Below are 17,379 nucleotides of genomic sequence, written 5' to 3' on the forward strand. Positions count from 1 at the left end.
CTCACTCCTCTTCAGTAAATCTGTTCACTTTTCCTTCAAAAATTATCTGTCGAAGGTCTGTCAAGTGCTAGGCACCACACTACCCCTGGGGTATGCAGGATAAGAGTAAGCCACTGCCCTGGTGGGGCACATGGTTCAGCTGGAAAGACAGACGAATCACCAAGCAGCTGCCCTGGGAGATGAGAGAGGCCATGCAGCATCCTGGCATCCCACACTGGATGCCACAGAGCAGAGAGAGGGGTCACTGACAGCCTGTGGAATTTGGTGGGGGTGGCTGCTTTCGGGAGGTGGTGACAGGACAGATGAGGTGGAGAGGTCAAGGACAGACTCCCCCATATTTGAGTGCAAGGGAAGGGAAATGGTGTGGTGGCTGGGAGAGGATGAGATTGAGGCACACCTAGCATGCTCATCTGCAGGGAGGAAGGGGCCCAGGCAGGAGAGAGACCTATCTTGGATCTCAGGCCAAGAGGGGATGTTGGATTGAGCAGGGGTCCCAAGGACAGGCAGGAGAAGAGCCAGCTCCTCAGCAGGGGGCTGCTAGTGCACTCGAAGAGAAGCCAGGGCAGAAGGAGGAAGCACTGCTCAGGATCAGACGCAGCACCTGGAGGGCCTGTTGTTGCTGGGGTCACCAGAGAAGTACACACATGTGTACACACCCAAATATGTGTACACACACAGTACACACACACACACACACACACACACACACACCTCTGCTCCCTGGGCAGCTCTTGGTGCCTGAAAGCAAAGCAGTTCTATTGCCAGTTTTTATGTCCAGCTGCTTCTCTTAATCCAAATGGAGGTGACCAAGAAATCCCCATCACCATCTCTTTGCTTCCCAGGTGCTGATCTTTTGCAGGAATGGCTCTGTACAGCTCATGGATGTGGCCAAGCCTCAGATCATCTGTGCCTTTGCTCCACCCAGAACTTACAATCTGGCGGTCCCCTGGAAGCCTGTATTTGTCGTGTCTTTGCAACATCCATGTTTCCTGCTCCGAGGTACAGGAGGGGGACCCTGGGGGCTGCTGCCCAGATCTGTGGCCTGCTAGTTCCCTGACACCTTCTGTCCCCTCCCAAAGCACAGAGGGATGCCCCCAATCTCTTACCCCTTCTTTAGACACATAGCTAACAGGCAAGGTCTTCTCTCTGGAATCCTGCTGCTCCAGATCAAGTGAGCCCCTCACAGCTTAGCCCCAGTGACCAGGCCTTTACAAGCAGACGGCAGCCCCCCTGTACCCTCCCAGCCCACAGAGAAGGTCATCACTCCACAGAACGTGCACTCTTGTTTCATCTCAGGAGACCATCCAGATGAAATTGAATCTGACGACACCAAGGACATCCAGAACTCCATCTTCTACTTTAATCTCGAGGCCTACCCACTCCTGGAAAACATCTCAAGAAATCACACCATTCCTAAAACGGACATAACCGAGAACATGGCTTTCACTCAGGTGTTGCCCTTGGAGAAAAGATGTGAGGATTTCCTCGAGAGAAGGTAGAGTCTTGGGTCTGCTTCCCACCCCTGCACCTGGGTTTGTCTCTGTTTTCTTTTTTTTTTTTTTTTTAAGATTTTATTTATTTATTCATGAGAGACACACACAGAGAGAGAGACAGAGACACAGACAGAGGGAGAAGCAGGCTCCATGCAGGGAGTCCAATGTGGGCCTCGATCCCGGGTCTCCAGGATCACACCCTGGGCCGAAGGCAGCACTAAACCGCTGAGCCACCCAGGCTGCCTTGGGTTTGTCTCTGGATGGAGGACTAGTGGAGTTTGTTTGGTGGTAAGATCCATCTAGCATTTCGATCCCCCCGTCAGCGGGGACCCCACTATATCAGAGTCCAGGAGCCACACTCATTCCCATTCAGCTTGGTAGAAAAGGAGCAGTGGGTTCAGACTGATAAAGGAGGACTGGCAGTTGCTGTTTTCCCCATGTCCAGACTGTCTTTTCTGTCTGCTTTCTCAGTCCTTTGCTTTTTTTAAAATCATATTTGGATTTTCAGACACAGTCATCTAAGGCAGAGGGCCAGCCAACATCATGCTGAGGGCAAGTGTGGCCCATGCCCACTTTTGTGACTAAGGTGTTACTGGAACAGTCACACCTGTTTGTTACGTCTTACCAAGGCTGCTCGTGGGCTACAACAGCAGAGCTGAACAGTGCCAGCAGACACCATATGACTCATAAAGCTGCCTCATTGGCCATCTGGCCCTTTATAGAAACTGTTTGCCAGCCCCTGGTCCAAGCCCCCTCTGCTGTATCCAGCAGCTGGACAAATGGTTAGGCCATGCATCTCTCTCCTTTCTGCTAACCTAGTCCTGTTAGGACTCTGCTCACAGCCCCTTCTGCTGCAGAAGCATAAAGAGCTGTGCTCTCTCAGCTCTGGAGAAGCAGGTGCCTCCTCTAGTCCATCCACCTCAAATTTTCAGCAGCTTGAAAATTCATGTTGATGATTTGTGTTGTAATTGACCATACACTTTGGGCGGGAAGGGGTCACCAGTGGAGTCCTGGATTCTCATCCTGAGCCTGCCACTACAGAGCTGACTCTCCTGGCCCCTTCCCTTCCAGGGCCTTCTATAGTGTCCACTCTGGGACTCTGTGATCTCTCCAGTCCACATAACATCGCTTTATGATCACTTCCCTTTTTGGCTCTAGAGGAACCAAGTGGGCCAGCTAGGATACTCAGGTCTGAAATCAGATGCCACCACTTACCTTAAGATTTTGTTGAGTCCCATAAACTCCAAGAGCTTCAATTTCTTTGTTAATCCAAAAAAAGATTTGCCGAACACCCACAGTGCACCAGGCTGTGCTGTGGACTCTTCAACAATGGCTGGCCGCCAGGTGTTGTAGGAATTCGAAAGAGGATACATGTCAAGTGCTGGGCACAGGGTGGTCACTCAATAAATGGTAGGTCCAAGAATGATGATGGGTTAATCCCAGTTGGTTCCCCCAGGGAAACTCTATACACCACCGCCAAGTGGCGCCATGGCCCCCACAGCAGCATTTACCTGTGGCCTTTGGTTCCTTCCTGGCTGTGGTGGACTGCCTGATGGCTTTCGGTATCTCCTGGAGGGAAGTAGGCCCATTCATCAGGAGAGGGGGATAGCCTGTGGATCTTGAGGAGGACAGCGAAGAAGGAACTTTTCTCTGGATTGAATTTAGGTCATGGCTGTAGTGAGACTGTTCTCACAGGAGGTCCCAGCATGGAACGTTCTAGAGCTCTTTTTTGATGAGGCCCAGAGAACTCTTTGTTTAAGGAGTGATCTCTGTTTCTGCATTTCAGTCTGGCCTCACTTTTGTTGGCCTAAAAAGGGTGAGCCTTCCCACTTGATCCAGAAGCCAATGGGGGGAACGGATCCCAGGCCCACATTTCCAACCCTTGGGAGGCTCACCTCCTGCCTGGCAGCAGAGGGTCCTGCCAACTCAGGCTGCTCAAGTCCCTGGTTGACAAGTCCCATCCTCAGCCACGGTATAAGTGGAGATTAGGACTTGGACGCCCATCAAAGGAGCCCTACTTAGCCCCTGAAATTTGCTTCAAGCAGAACTACTTCTAACGGAGCACTTCCCCACTGGGGAGAAAAAAATTATTCGTTATTTCTAATGGAAGTTATATGTGCACTTGTAGAAATTTGGAAAACAGGACAATGCAAAAAAAAATTTTTTTAAATAACATCACAAACCCCCTAGCACTGCTGTTAATATGTTAGTGCATTTCCTTCAGTGTTTTTATTAAGCTGAGATTCTGTTTCATGTTGAGTTTTTCAGTCTGGTTTGGTGTCACTCCAGAATATAAGTTAATTATTTTTTAAGAAAAACTTCCTTGTAAAAAAAAAGAAGAAAAACTTCCTTGTAAATACGGTTTTTAATGCCTCTGGAATTTCCATGAAAGAGTTGTGTCTACAATCTGTCTCTCCACTCCCCTACGGTTGGGCTGCTCTCGTAATGACAAGGCCCTTCTGCCCTGCCCTCCTTCAGTCTGTGTTCCTGTGGGAACGGGACTCTTCTGCATTCCCTTTGTCCAAATATCTTTCCTCTCTGTCAACACAGCTTAGCCCTTAGGTCCCATACCCCAATCCCTCCCTGGGAAGGCCCCACGGCCGCTGAGAGGGTGGAAAGGACTGCCTCCCAGGAGACTTCTGCAGAGGAGAGGGCTGCAGGGGCTGACCAGGTGGGCATCAGGGGGCCAGGGGCAGGGCTTGGGAGCTTGGGAACAGAAAAGCTTACGGAAGTGCTCACTGGGCTCGGGGCCCCAGCAGGAGCTAGGAGGGGTCACACTGTGGTTGGTGCCAGCTTGAGCCACAGCAGTTTGGGCCTGATGGCAGTGTTCGAATTATATCCCTTGTGGCAACCTATTTTCCAGATTGGATGCCAGCAATAAACTGGGAAATGTTGATTTAAAGAAGGCTTTTCCTGTTCTGCTGCTTGGAGATCTGATATCTAGGGCTTTCCCAATGAGGAGCCTCTGCCCCAATATTTTAGTTTGAATTTTTTTGTTTTGTTTTGTATTAGAGAGAGAGAGAGCGTGTGTGTACGTGGGGTGAAGGGGGGAGACAGAGGGAGAGGGAGAGATAATCTTAAGCAGGCTCCGTGAGGCTCAATCTCATGACCCTGAGGTCATGACCTGAGCCAAAATTAAGAGTTGAACTCAACCGACCGAGCCATCCAGGCACCTGTTATTTTCAGAATTTTCACACCTACAGCAGCTTTGGAAGAAAAAGTCACTGACCATCCACAAACCCATAACTTAGACTCTGTCCTTAATGTTTTCCTACTGTTTATCACGCATATCCATTATATGTCCCAAAGGTTTTCATCTCTTTTTTCCATCTTTTTATTCCTCATGTCTGAAACAGCTTCTGTTGGCTCTAAAACTAGGTGAAATTTCAAGGCAATGGGTTTATGTGGCAATTGACTCAAAGTTTCAGACTTGCAATAATCTGTCCAAATTGTTTTCACAAAACCGCACTTGGGACTTTTATAAACAGCCAGTGTGAAAGGGAGCCTGCCTTTGGGGCTTTAAAAGGAGGCCGGTTAGCATCAAATATGTGTCTCCACCTCCCACCCCGCCACCCCTTCCCCAAGGCCTGGCTTCTGTTCCCATCCAGCCCCAGTCCCCAGGCACCATTTCCTGGTCTGCCATCTCTGCCTGGGTCTAACTGGATCACAAGACAGAAATTTCTGGACTCCAGGAAACAGAAACAGAGTGCCCCTTCCCCCCCCCCCCCCCCCCTCTCTATTCCCTTTGAAATACAAAGCCCAGCAAGATTCAGGTTCTACATAGCCAGCTTTCTGCCAGAAGGTGGGCTTCTGGGGTAGCCCAACAGGCCAGGTCCACAGGCCCCTGGCTTCCTTGGCCAGGGCAGGCAAGAATTGATGGCTCATTACATTTTTTATTGATTGATTGATTGATTGATTGATTGAGACAGAGCACAAGCAGGGGGACGGGCAGAGGGAGAAGCAGACTCCCCCACCGAGCCCAGGTCCCTGGGATCATGACCTGAGCCAAAGGCAGATGCTTAACTGACTTAGCCACCCAGGCGCCCCTATGTTTTTCTCTCTCCTTCCTTGACTTGCTTTGGATTTTCTCCCCAAGCATGAGTTCATTTTCTTTTGATTTTAAGAATTCTTCATCAATGTGTTGTGAATCATTTTGTCCTGGTTTGTTTTGAGGTAGGAGAAAATTTGGTTGCTCATCTAGCCAAAGAGAAGTTTCAAGTGTCAGATGGCTGGAGTCTTCCATCTTCTTCTCCCTTAGGCTTCACTGAGAGGCGGGTGTAAAGAGCCTCAAATTTGGGGTGCAAGCTCTGCAGTATAACTGGGTCACAGACTAGGGGCCTCTAGCTGTGTGATGGGACAGGCGGCAGTGTCTTTGTGCATAAAACCAGTGACAGCTGTATCTCCGCATAGAACACTATGGCGTTTGCAGTAAAGGCTAGCCATGACTTATCATTAGATCATAGAGAAAGTCCTTCTCCGCACCAACATTATGTTTTGAAAATCATCCATGTTGTCTTGAACACATGAATGGCTTTATTTTCAGGCTTCCTTTTATCTTATTTTTTAAATTTAAATTCAATTTGTCAACATATAGTGTAACACCCAGTGTTCATCACATCACGTGCCCTCCTTAATGTTGGGCTTCCTTTTAAAACTTGCCCTAGTTTTGTCTATTCAACAGCCTTGTGGATGGTTGCTTTTTTTTTTTTTTTAAGATTTTATTTTTAAGTAATCACTATACCTCCTATGAGGCTCAAATTTCAACCCCGAGATTAAGAGTCATGTGCTCCAGTGACTGAGCCGGCTGGGCGCCCTTGGATGGTCGCTTATTGAATCCATGTTGTTATGACCTCCTGACCCAGAAATTTCACTTCCACTAATTTATCATTGGCAGAAGTATGATTATAATTAACCTTTACTGAGCATGTACTGTGTGCCAGGTACTATATGCTAAGTGCTCTGTAGGCATAATCTTATTTTTCTTACTGTTATCACTACCCCCACTGCACAATGAGAAAGCTGAGGCTGACAGAGGTCAAATTGCCCACCCAGGGTTACCAGCTTGTGGGTGAACTCAAGCACTCTGAGTTCAAAGTCTGAGGGTGGAGACCCCTGGGTGGTTCAGTGGTTGAGCATATGCCTTTGGCTCAGGTCGTGATCCTGGGGTCCTGGGATTGAGTCCCACATCAGGCCCCCTGCGAGGAGCCCGCTTCTCCTTCTGCCTATGTCTCTGCCTCTCTCTGTCTCTCTTGAATAAATAAATAAAATCTTTAAAAAAACAAAAAAAGCCTGAGTGTGTAACGTGCACACACACTGCCTCCTCCCTGCCCTTCGCTCCCACATGCAGGCACGGTTGGTTCATTGCAGCCTGGATGGAGCGTTCACAAAAGATTGCCCGAGTGTCAAGATTGCCAACCCCAAGTGTACGCATTTGGGAAAAGAAGGTGGCAGGTGTGTGAGTGCCACCTGGAGGCAGTTTCTAGGATACATTTCCAGGACAAACACCAGGGAGCCCAAGTGGGGGGAGGGTGGCAGATTTTATGCATGTCTATGCTTGTACGCATGAAAACAATTTCCAAGGATTTACAGTGCGCTGTTAATTACAGTTGCTTTGGGAACAGAAAACCAGGATCTGAGGTGAGAGGGAGAGATTGCTTGTAGTTGTATACACACTTGGATTCTTTGTTTTTGTTTTTGTTTTGGTTTTTTTTAAGCAAAGTGTACATTACTTTTTCAAGTTAAAAAAAATTCTAGTGCATTGAGAACCAAATAGGTCTCCGTGAGGATATTCCTTAGCAGGCAAAGCCTTAAAACAGATCCAGAGCTGCCCAGAAGTGGCCCTCCTCCTGCTTGCCTGAAGCATTGTAACAGCCTCTGTGCGCTCAAGCACCCCCCAGCAGAAACCTGGCCCGCAGCCCGCACCCCTTCCCCAGAACTAAGGCTTCCTCTGCCCTGCTTACAGCAGCCCCATCTGCGTGCAGAATGAGGGATGAACCTTGAGCTTCTCTGACTCTCCTGTACCCATTCATGTGTATTTGTTATTTAAAAAAACAAAAAAACCTCTTATTTTGTAAAAGACCCAACTCAAAGGCCTTCTCTTCCAGGAGCAACCTCCACTCCCACCCCAGGGAAGGGTAGACCCTTCCCCCTTCTGACATTTGAACTCATCAAATGACATTTAAATGCCTTGTATTACAAATGTTCTTTCTCTCCTGTCCCTCTTAGTACACTGCGGGATCCGGGGCTGTTATAGTGACTCTGGTCCTTCCCACACTCGCACCCATGCCTGTCACCAGTGTAACCAGAAGAGCGTGAGCTCACAGAGAAATGACACCAGATGAACTGTCGCACAAGTAAACTTGATTTGCAGCAAATGAAGAGATGGCCTGAGTCAGGGTGAATGGGTTCCTTTTATTGTAGGGTTAGGATGAATATTTAGATAGGAAGGCTTGTCGTTGTCCATAGGGTCATGCTGTGCTGTAAGGACACATGCCTGTGCATACATAGTGTATTTATTTTTTAAGATTTTATTTATTTATTCATGAGAGAGAGAGAGAGAGAGAGAGAGAGAGAGGCAGAGACACAGAGACACAGGCAGAGGGAGAAGCAGGCTCCATGCAGGGAGCCCAATGTGAGACTCGATCCCAGGTCTCCAGGATCACACCCTGGGCCGAAGGCGGCGCCAAACCGCTGGGCCCCCAGGGCTGCCCATACATAGTGTATGTTATGCCAGTGAGGCTTATGCTCCTCCTTGGCAGAGATTCTAGTATTGTATATATTTTTTAAAGATTTTATTTGTTCATGAGAGACAGAGAGAGAGAAGCAGAGACACAGGCAGAGGGAGAAGCAGGCTCCATGAAGGGACCCCGATGTGGGACTTGATCCTGGGATCACACCCTGAGCTGAAGGCAGATGCTCATCCACCGAGCCACCCAGGCACCCCAAAATTCTAGTATTATAATGAGGTAAAAGAATCTGTCGGTCCCTCCGTGGGTCACTCCATGGTCCATGTGTGCAGGTGTGAGTTGGGTGTTAAGTTCAAACTGGTCTGGGTTGTCTGAGCCTCTGAAAGTCTATCTGGGCAGTTGTTATTACTTGAGGGGTAGGTTCGGGTTTAATCACAGGATGCTGTGTCCCTCAGTTCTTTTGCTTGAGTTAAGAGATACGCTGGAAAGAAGAGCTTAAAGAAAAATGTGAAACAAAAGTCAGCGGGTACAAACAGGTGATCAGTCAAGGTCAGGTCTTGGGGTCCAGCTGGTGACACTGATAGATGTTCAGGAAGTGTTTACTCACCGGACATGCTGGCATTCTGATGTGGCTAATGGGGGTCCACGCACACAGACCATGACTCCCCCAGCACACCGTGCTTTCTATCAGGGGTGGGGGGCATCTCCTGGTTTAAGATGCCCACCCTGTTGTCAGGCAGTAAGGGTGTTCTGAGGGTGGGCTGTGCACCAGGCTGAGTCCTGAGGACACAGACGTGCAGCAGATGTGCCATTTGGAGAATTCTTCTCTTTTTTTGTCTTTTTTTTTTATTAGTTTCAGAGGTAGAGTTCAGTGATTCATCGGTTGCATATAACACCCAGTGCTCATTACATCACATGCCCTCCTTCATGTCCATCACCCAGTTACCCTGTTCCCCCAATTTCCTCCCCTTCAGTGATCCCCAGTTTGTTTCCTATGGTTAAGAGTCTCTTATGGTTTGTCTCCCTCTCTGATTTTATCTTGTTTTATTTCTCCCTCTCTTCTCCTATGATCCTGTTTTGTTTCTTAAATTCCATATATGAGTGAAATCCTATAATAATTATCTTTCTCCGATTGACTTATTTCTTTTTTTTTAATTTTTTTTGACTTATTTCATTTAGCATAATACCTTCTAGTTCCATCCACATCATTGCAAATGGCAAGATTTAATATTTTTTGATGGCTGAGTAATATTCCATTGTTTATAGACACCACACCTTCTTTATCCATTTGGAGAGTTTCTTAGATTAGCACAGGGCAGGCAGGGTCTGCCTGGGGACCTAGGAGGAGGAGGAGTGGGGGCACACGGAGTGAAGCAGTTTCCTCTCATCTCCACCTATGCGGCCCACAGTTTCCAGAAGCTGGAGAAGAAGGTGAAAGAGGAGGAGCACTGGACCCGGCTTCACAGGTATTCCTTGATGCTCCAAAGAGAGAACTTCAGGAAGTGACTGGGCTGCCAAAAAGCTTTGCAGTGCACAGCCTTCACCCCAGGATGCCCTGAGGTCCAGAGACACAATGACAGAGGACAGCAGCTCAGTAGGCCCCAGGGACCTGGACTGGCAGGCTGGGACCTCAGCAAGGGGGAGGTAGGCCCTGGGAGCCTATGCCCCTAAGCCACTTGTCAGAGCCCTTGGTGGGCAGAGGTGCCACCTCAATAAACAATGATACCGTTTCCAGACTCCAAAGTTGCTGTGCTGTGTAACCCTCTCTTCCCACCCAGTGCAGACCCCAGCAGGGCCCAGGCAGCGATTTCAGGCAGAGTCCCGGTCCTTGTGAGGCCCATTCATCTTCTAGAGAAAGAGAAGGAGAGTCACTTCGCTCAAATGAGCAAGACCTCAGGCCACCTCTTTCTCCCCACCCATTTCCTTTCCTTCCCTGTGCTGGCTCATGACCTTTCTGGAATCACTTGGAGAGGCTGAGGTTCTGAGTGGCTGGGCACCTACCTGAGGTCACAGGGGCCTGAGAGGCAGGGTGGCAGGCAGGGACTGTGGCACTACTGCCCCTTGCCTGCTGGCCTGGACCCTGGAGGATCCCCGGGGGCGGGGCTGGAGGACTGGAAGGAGCAGCCCCTGGACCCAGAATACGGGATGCAGAGCACCCCCTCCACCCCGCAGGGGGTCCCCCAGCTCCAGCCCTGTGCCTGCCTCTCTGAGGACATCGTGTGGTGCCTCTGAGAACTGCAGGCAGGTGGCTCGTCAGCCTCCCCCACCAACTGCAGGTGGGGGCTGTGACTCGCAGTGACCTTTCCCACCTATCTCCTCCTTTGGGTCACACATGCTCCCCACTGCCACGACACCTCCTCCACGGTGCTGGTGCAGACCGCAGAAGGTCCCTGGATGGAGAGGTCCCCCCCCTGAGGTGCCTGCCCCTTGCCTTCCCACCTGGAGCAGCAACGACTCCCACAACCACCCTCTTCCTCCATGCAGCTTGCCCTGAGGCCACTCTCTCTCAAGATGAGGGGGGAGAACTTGGATGATGGCCTTGGCCTTACCCACCACCTGAATGGGACGGGACACTAACATTTATGGGGCACCTACTATGATGTGTGCTTGCCGTGTGTGCCTCAAGTGATCTTGTGAAATGTCCATATCATCATTACCCACATTTTACAGACAGGAAGTTGAGGCTCAGTTACATGGCCTAGAACAGCCTCTATCAAGCCCTAAAGGACTTTTTCAACATCAAGTGGCAGAGACTCGACTCAAATTAGCTTTTGGACTGGCTCATGTCAAGTGAACACCCAGGAGCATCATGCTCCCCGTGTAGCTGGGTCCAGGTGTTAGATAATTTCAGGAACCTCTCTCCACCTCTATTCTGATTCCCTTTGCAGGGAGGCCCTCTGCGTGGGTGGCAACACGGCTACCAATAGCACCCACAGCAAGTGTCTCTTTCTTGATAGTTCTGGGAACATCTGAAGCCTGCTTCTCCCCGCCCTGAGCCTGGTCACATCCTCGAACCACTCGTGTGCTGACTGGGTGGGCCTGTGGCCTGTGCCAGCCCTGGAGGGACATGGAGGTCATGCCCGCCCCAGCTAAGGAGGGGCAGCCATGTGAAGCAAGGAAAGTGCCAGGCACAAGGGGAGAAGGCAGGAGGGGTGCTGAGCTGGCCAAGACCCCAGAGGTGCCCTGTCTGCCTTCTCCAGAGTCATGTGCTGCCCACACCCCGCTGCTACCTCGTTTCCTAGTATGGGGAGAGTGGGGAGCAGGAGGGGAGTTGGGGCATTCACAAGGCACCTCCTATGCCTGGTCCACAGGAGGGAGGAGAGGGGAGAGGGGGAGACCGGAGGACCCAGGGCCTGGCCATGTGCAGGGATATGGGCAGAAGAGGCCTTAGCAGCGCTGAGCAGGGGCCCCACAGCTCTAGCCCCACTCAGGACTGGTGCACCGGGGGGCTGAGTGGGCTGTGCCAGGGGGCCCCAAGGAGGTTCTGGCCCATTGGGGAGAATGCCTCCAAAGCACCAAGAACTTAGGGTGTTCTTGGGGCACCTGGGGGCACTCAGTCAGTTAAATGTCCAACTCTTGATTTCAGCTCTGGTCATGATCTCAGGGTCCTGAGATGGAACCCTATCTCCTCCACGCTCAGTGGGGAGTCTGCCTGAGATGCTCCCCCTCCCCCACCCTGCTCATGCCAAGTGTGCTCGCTCGCTCTTTCAAAAAAAAAAAAAAAAAGGAGAACCTTGGGTCTTCCTCAGGAGACTGTTGGAATTAATGTGAGTCAGAGGAGTGCCCACGGTGCCAAACTTAGAAGGCATCAGGCTCAGGGTTGTGCAAATGCAGGGACAACATCTGGGGGCAGGGGAGCTGGGGTGGCCAAAGTGGCCTGGCCCTGGGATAAGCAGGGGCTTTGCAGTCAGGACCAGCCCCAGTTCTCCAGATACAGGGTGTCTCAGTATGCCCCTCAGATGGCCTCGTTTATGTAGCTACAAGTGGCTAGAGGGAAGACAGCCAGCCCATGACCACCACCCCCTTCTTGTCCTCGAGGTTCATATGGTGACCCACGTAACATGTCCTTGAATCAATGTCTTGAGTACAGAACCATCAGCTTAGCTGCCTCCTTAGGACGCGGCCCAGCCAGCATCAGCACCCACAGTCCGGCCTCCTCGGCGAGCAGAAGCAGCTTCCCTGCTGGCGATCGGTGGCACTGGTGGTCAAGGTGCATCAAGAGCTTTACTCTACACCCCCCAACACACACGCTTGCCTGCCGCCACTATTCTGAGGACCTGATTTGTCGACGACTGCCCACCATCTGCCCATCTGCCTCAACCGCTCAGTACTAGCTCTGTAAAAAAATCCCCACTGTCCATGCTTCAGCGTCCTGATCTGTCCAACGGGTAGAAGCACACACACCTGCCCACTTCACCTGTGCCTGGGAGGCTAAACTGGCTTGAGGTTAGATGTTGAATTTAAAGCCCTTGATACAGGGCACCTGAGTAGGTTAGTAGGTGAGTGATCTGCCTTTGGTTGGGGTCTTGATCTTGGTCCAGGGTTGGAGCCCCATGCCAGGCGCCCTGCTCAGCGGGGAGTCTGCTTCTCTCTCTCCCTCTGAGTCTCCCCCTGCTTGTGCTTTCTTTCTCTGTCAAAAAATAAAATCTTTAAAAAAATAATAAAAATAAAGCCCTTAACACAGAGCCTGGCTGATGGGAGCTGCTCCGTGTGTGCCTGTACCCCATGGGCTCTGCCCGGGCCCCTGTGAAAGCAGCTCCCCCGGAGGAGGCAGCACCGCTGGCCAGCGGCCTGGTGGGGCACCCCCTGCTGATGCCATTCCCTGGCTCCCGTCTTGCAGCAGGTCCGCGCCCACTCCCTCCAGGCGGGGACCCGGGTGAGGTGGGGCGCCACCCAGTCCCCAACACAGGCTGGCGTTTAGCTCTGACAAACACCATGTGACCTGGGGAAGCACACATACGCACTCACCTCCGTGTCCCAATCCAACACTGCCACCGACCAAACGTGGGGCGCATTAGGGCGCCTCTCCCTACTCAACTTCTCCATCCTTAACACGGCCCCACCAGCTGACCGCTTTCACGGGTTGGTTGGCTGAGACCTGAGAGAGCACACGCTCTCACCTACCTAGATGCCGCGGACGGTCCCAGGGCCTCGGAGCGGGAACACCGGCCTTCCTCCTGGGGCGGGTGGCGCTGGCCCAGCAAGGGGGCGCAGGAGCAGTGCGAGGAGACCCCCCCTCCATCCCCGATCCCCTATCTTATTAGCAGAGACCTGTTAATGAAAATTCACACCCAGGTGCTAATAAACACTGGGCCGCTCCCGGGCTCCGAGAGGGAGGGTGAGGCTCTCCCCAGGGGAGGGCGCTGGCTGATGAGACCCACTTATCTGTGAAAAGACTTGCTAATAACTTTAATTCCCCATCCTAAACCACAGGGCCTTTGCCATGCAAACAGATTTTCTAAATTGGCTAGGCCCCTGGAAAAGCCTTCCCACTCGGCTCCAGTTAGGGTCCTGGGAGGGGAAGGCAAGGTGGGAGGGGAGGTGTGGGAAAGGAGGTAGTCATCGGAGGTGTGAGGTCTGCCCTCCTGCAGGGACTCTGCTTTTGGATCCCACTCTGCGGCCAAATGCTGGCCAGGGTGCGCCTGAACGCCTGAATGACACAGCAGTGCCGCAGGCCTATTCTGAATTACTGCCCCTCCCGGCCTGGCGAGTCCTGGAAATGATCTCTGAGGTGGTTTCAAAACAACCCTATCAGTATCAACGGCCAAACAGATAAACCAGGTTGTATCTATGCAATGTAATATCACCAGGCAGTAAAAGAAGTACTGATGCACGAGACCACACGGATGAACCCTGAAAATGTTATGACAGATGAAAAAACCCAGACACAAAAGGCCTCATATTGTGTGATTCCATTCATACAAAATGTCCCTAACAGGCAAATCTATGGAGATGGAAAGTAGATGAGTGTGCTGGGGTTGGGGGTGAGGGGTGAGGGGTGGGATAATCAGAGTGACTGCTAATGGGCACAGGGTTTCTTTTGGGGGTGATGAAAATGTTCTACATTAAGACAGTGATGGCAGTTGCATAACTATAAATACATTAAAACCACTGAATTAAAAGGTTGAATTTTATGGTACATACACTATATCTCAATAAAACTCTCATAAAAAACAAACACCAACACCTGTATTTCAAAGATGCTTGAAGGAGAGGGGAAAACTCGGTATCCATCCGCAGAGGGCCGAGGGATCCTTGGGCAGAGGCTGACCTGGACCCACCACACCTCCCTATTAAGGCTTGACTGCTTACCAGACCCCTTGAGTGAGGCCAGGCTCCTTCTGGGTCGAGGCTTTCTTCTTCCCCTTATAGTGTGTCCCTGACCTGAACCTAGCAATGTAGACAGGAGTGTGGTTCCAGGTCAGGTGTGTGGATTTGGATGCAACCCCATGAGCCTCTCCATCCTAGCAAGGCCGCTAGGAGGGCACAGTTACATAAACTCTCCGGACTGACTCACTGATGTTATTTTATGTCCCTAAACCACCTGGGAGAGAAACCAGAGTGGAGGTGGATGAGAAAATCCCAAGGTTCAGGTCATGATGCTCCAGCACAAGGGGAGAAGGGGCTTGGGACGCATGAAATGACCCCTTGGAGCTCCTGTCCCCTGGCAAAATCCTACCAGGGATAAGAAACTCAGATTCTGAATTCATATCTGGGCTTGAGTGCTGATCCCTAGTTGATTCTTCCGTAAAATGGTTATTCAGGTATAAAATGTGTAAAGGCCCTGGTGCACAGTAAGTACTAACGGAAATGTATTTTCTACAGAGATGTTTTGGTTTTACCCAGCTCCCACCGGGTTCAAAGAAAACATGGACAGACTCCACCTGCTACCACCTCCGCATATGCAGCACCTCCCCTTTCCAGGCTGACCTTCCTAGAATAGGAGATGCTAAGCCAGGGCTGGGGGCGAGGGGGAAAGGGTCTGAGCCTGTGTATTTTGAGGACTGAAGACTGCAAGAAACTCTCATGATTCTCCTAGGTTCTTTGAAGAAGGGGAGGGAGCTTTGTGTCCATGTAGAGGAAGAAGAAACTGCCAATTGACACCAGCACAGTTTATTCACAAATAAATAAATACATATGAGGCAGGCATCCCCTGCCGGGGTCCAAGAGTCTACCTATGGGTCCGTCCATTGCGGGAGGGGCTGGGGAGAGGCGTCCTGGGTGGGGACAGGTTCTCACTCTCAGGAATGTCCATGCCAGTATCACAAGTGCCCCCTCCTAGGAAAGGGAGTCTGTCGGGGGGGTGGGGGGCGTTTTGAAGGTGCTCAGGACAAAAATGCCTCGATGCTCACAGACAGGGCTCCAGTTGTATGTTGTCACTTCATCTGTTCAGGCCGGCGGCCACTCCAGGGGCGAAAGGGGCATCCAGGTCTCCAACAGGGCCAGCACGTCGCCGGGAAAGAGCTGCGGAGGGAGAGGGAACGGAGTTACTTACCATCAGCACTGGCCGCGGGGTGTGGGTGTCGCGCTCGTGGGTTCCACTCCCAGGGCACCTTTGGCGGGACACAGGACTCTGTCCCTTGCGTGTCCTCTCCCTCCCCTCGCCGCTTGAGCGCCCCGGGCACACCAGCTACGCTGCTCTGGACAGCAAGCAGGCCGGCCCAGGCTGCCGGTGGGGGTGCCGCAGGGCGAGCCCCCCCTCCCAGGGTAAGCTGCGCGCCGGGGACGCGGCCAGCACGTAGCACCCCCACCCCCGCCCCAGGGCTCCGGGAGGGCGTCCCGTGCGGGAAGAAGTACTAACCGGAGACGACGGGCCCGGCTCCACGGCCTGCGATTCCGAAAACGCCGCCTCCTCATAAAGCACCGGTGGGTCTGGCGGCTCGGGCGCTGCTAGCGCTCCGGGACGGGCCGGCGGGGACCCCCAGGGCGCCGCGGAGCCCAGGCCCCCCGGGGCGCGCGCCTGCACCTGCACCTGCACCGGCGTCTGCGTCTGCGCCTGCGCGGGGCCGCCGCCGCCGCCGCCGCCGCCGCCGCCGTCGGGGCAGAGCTGGCAGCACGGAGGCGCCGCCGCGTCGCCACGCCGCCGCCGCCGGCGCTGCAGGCTCTCCTCGCTGAGGCCCAGCACGGCCGACAGGTGGCCGATGTAGCGGATGGCCAGGCGCAGCGTCTCGATCTTGGTGAGGCTCTGGCCGGCGGGCGCCACGGACGGCGGCAGAAAGCGGCGCAGCTCGTGCAGGGCGCGGGCGAGCGTGCGCATGCGCAGCTTCTCGCGCTCGCTGGCGCTCTGCCGCTGTCCGGACCCCAGGCGGCTGCCGCGGGCTCCGCGCCTCCCCGCGCTGCGGGCTCGCGGGGCCGCGGGGCCGCCGGGCCGCCCGGGGCTCGGCTCGGGGCTGCCGGCCGGGACGCTGCCCCAGGAGTCGGGGGACGAGGCGGGGGAGCAGCCGCCGTCCGGATGCCGAGCCGGGCCCCAGCCGGCGGAGAGGAGCCAGGGCTCGGGGAGCGGCGGACACAGGGACTGGGCCATGGCGGCGGCGGCGCGTCTGGGGGCCCCGTCCCGGCGGCCGCTTTATCCTTTATCCCGAGCCCGAGGTGTGAAGTGGCCCCTTCCAGGCCGCAGCATCTGCACTTCAAAGCGGGCTCGGGGCCTGGAGGGGGCGGGGCTCGACCCTTTGAACCAACGGGGGGCGCTGAAGGTGCGGGGCCCCTCGGCTGCTCGGCTGCGCGGGTCGGCCCCACCTGGGCCCTCGCCTGGGCACCTGACTCGGCCGCTCGGGCCTCTTGCTGTCGCCCAGTGGCCAGGTCAGGGACCTGAAGGATAGCACCCGGATTGGGGGCCACCTTCACCTGTTGGGACCTTAACGTTTTCTTGCAAAGTCGTTCCCACTTGGTATAATGGGAGCCGTGCGTGGGGCATGCTGCATCCAGGTCTGTAGAACCTGTAGGATGGGGACTCCAAGTGGGGCCCTGATCCCCCCCTAGAGGTGAGAGGAACAGTAATCCGTGTCTCCTCTGAGGCAGGCTGTCCTGGACGTGGCCTTACCTGGTGGTGGTGGTCATGGGAGGAAGGGAAACTATCCGAGGCAAGTCCAACAAGCTGGCCAAATCTGGTCAAGTTGCTGGACCAGCTGAGCTGAGAGAGGGGAAGCCTGATGCCCTCCAGGACACCCTCAGCCTGGCGGCACCAAGGGCCTGACCTGCTG

General features: G+C 53.2%; 2 protein-coding genes across 10 annotated transcripts in view; one reads left to right on the forward strand and one right to left on the reverse strand.

Annotated features, from left to right (window-relative positions):
• WDR93 (WD repeat domain 93) overlaps nt 1-9,909 on the forward strand; it is a 48,301-nt gene extending 38,392 nt beyond the window's left edge. For 8 of the 9 annotated variants that reach the window (XM_025437095.3, XM_025437094.3, XM_025437099.3 and 5 more), the window contains 3 exons: nt 843-999; nt 1,297-1,495; nt 9,589-9,909. In XM_025437095.3, the coding sequence (XP_025292880.3) occupies nt 843-999; nt 1,297-1,495; nt 9,589-9,685 (453 nt within the window). In that variant the 3' untranslated portion in view covers nt 9,686-9,909. Of the gene's footprint in view, nt 1-842; nt 1,000-1,296; nt 1,496-9,588 lie in introns of those variants that run through there. The other variant, XR_003131954.3, reaches the window with a different exon arrangement.
• Nucleotides 9,910-15,276: 5,367 nt separating this feature from the next.
• Nucleotides 15,277-16,823, reverse strand: MESP1 (mesoderm posterior bHLH transcription factor 1). The gene is made up of 2 exons (XM_025437685.3): nt 15,981-16,823; nt 15,277-15,643 (listed from the first exon to the last, which is right to left on the reverse strand). The coding sequence occupies exons 1-2, from the start codon at nt 16,701-16,703 to the stop codon at nt 15,569-15,571; spliced, it is 798 nt and encodes a 265-aa protein (XP_025293470.1). The 5' UTR covers nt 16,704-16,823; the 3' UTR covers nt 15,277-15,568.
• Between the last annotated feature and the right edge of the window lie 556 nt (nt 16,824-17,379).

This window comes from Canis lupus, chromosome 3 (assembly GCF_003254725.2).
Source record: "Canis lupus dingo isolate Sandy chromosome 3, ASM325472v2, whole genome shotgun sequence".
NCBI lineage: Eukaryota > Metazoa > Chordata > Mammalia > Carnivora > Canidae > Canis > Canis lupus.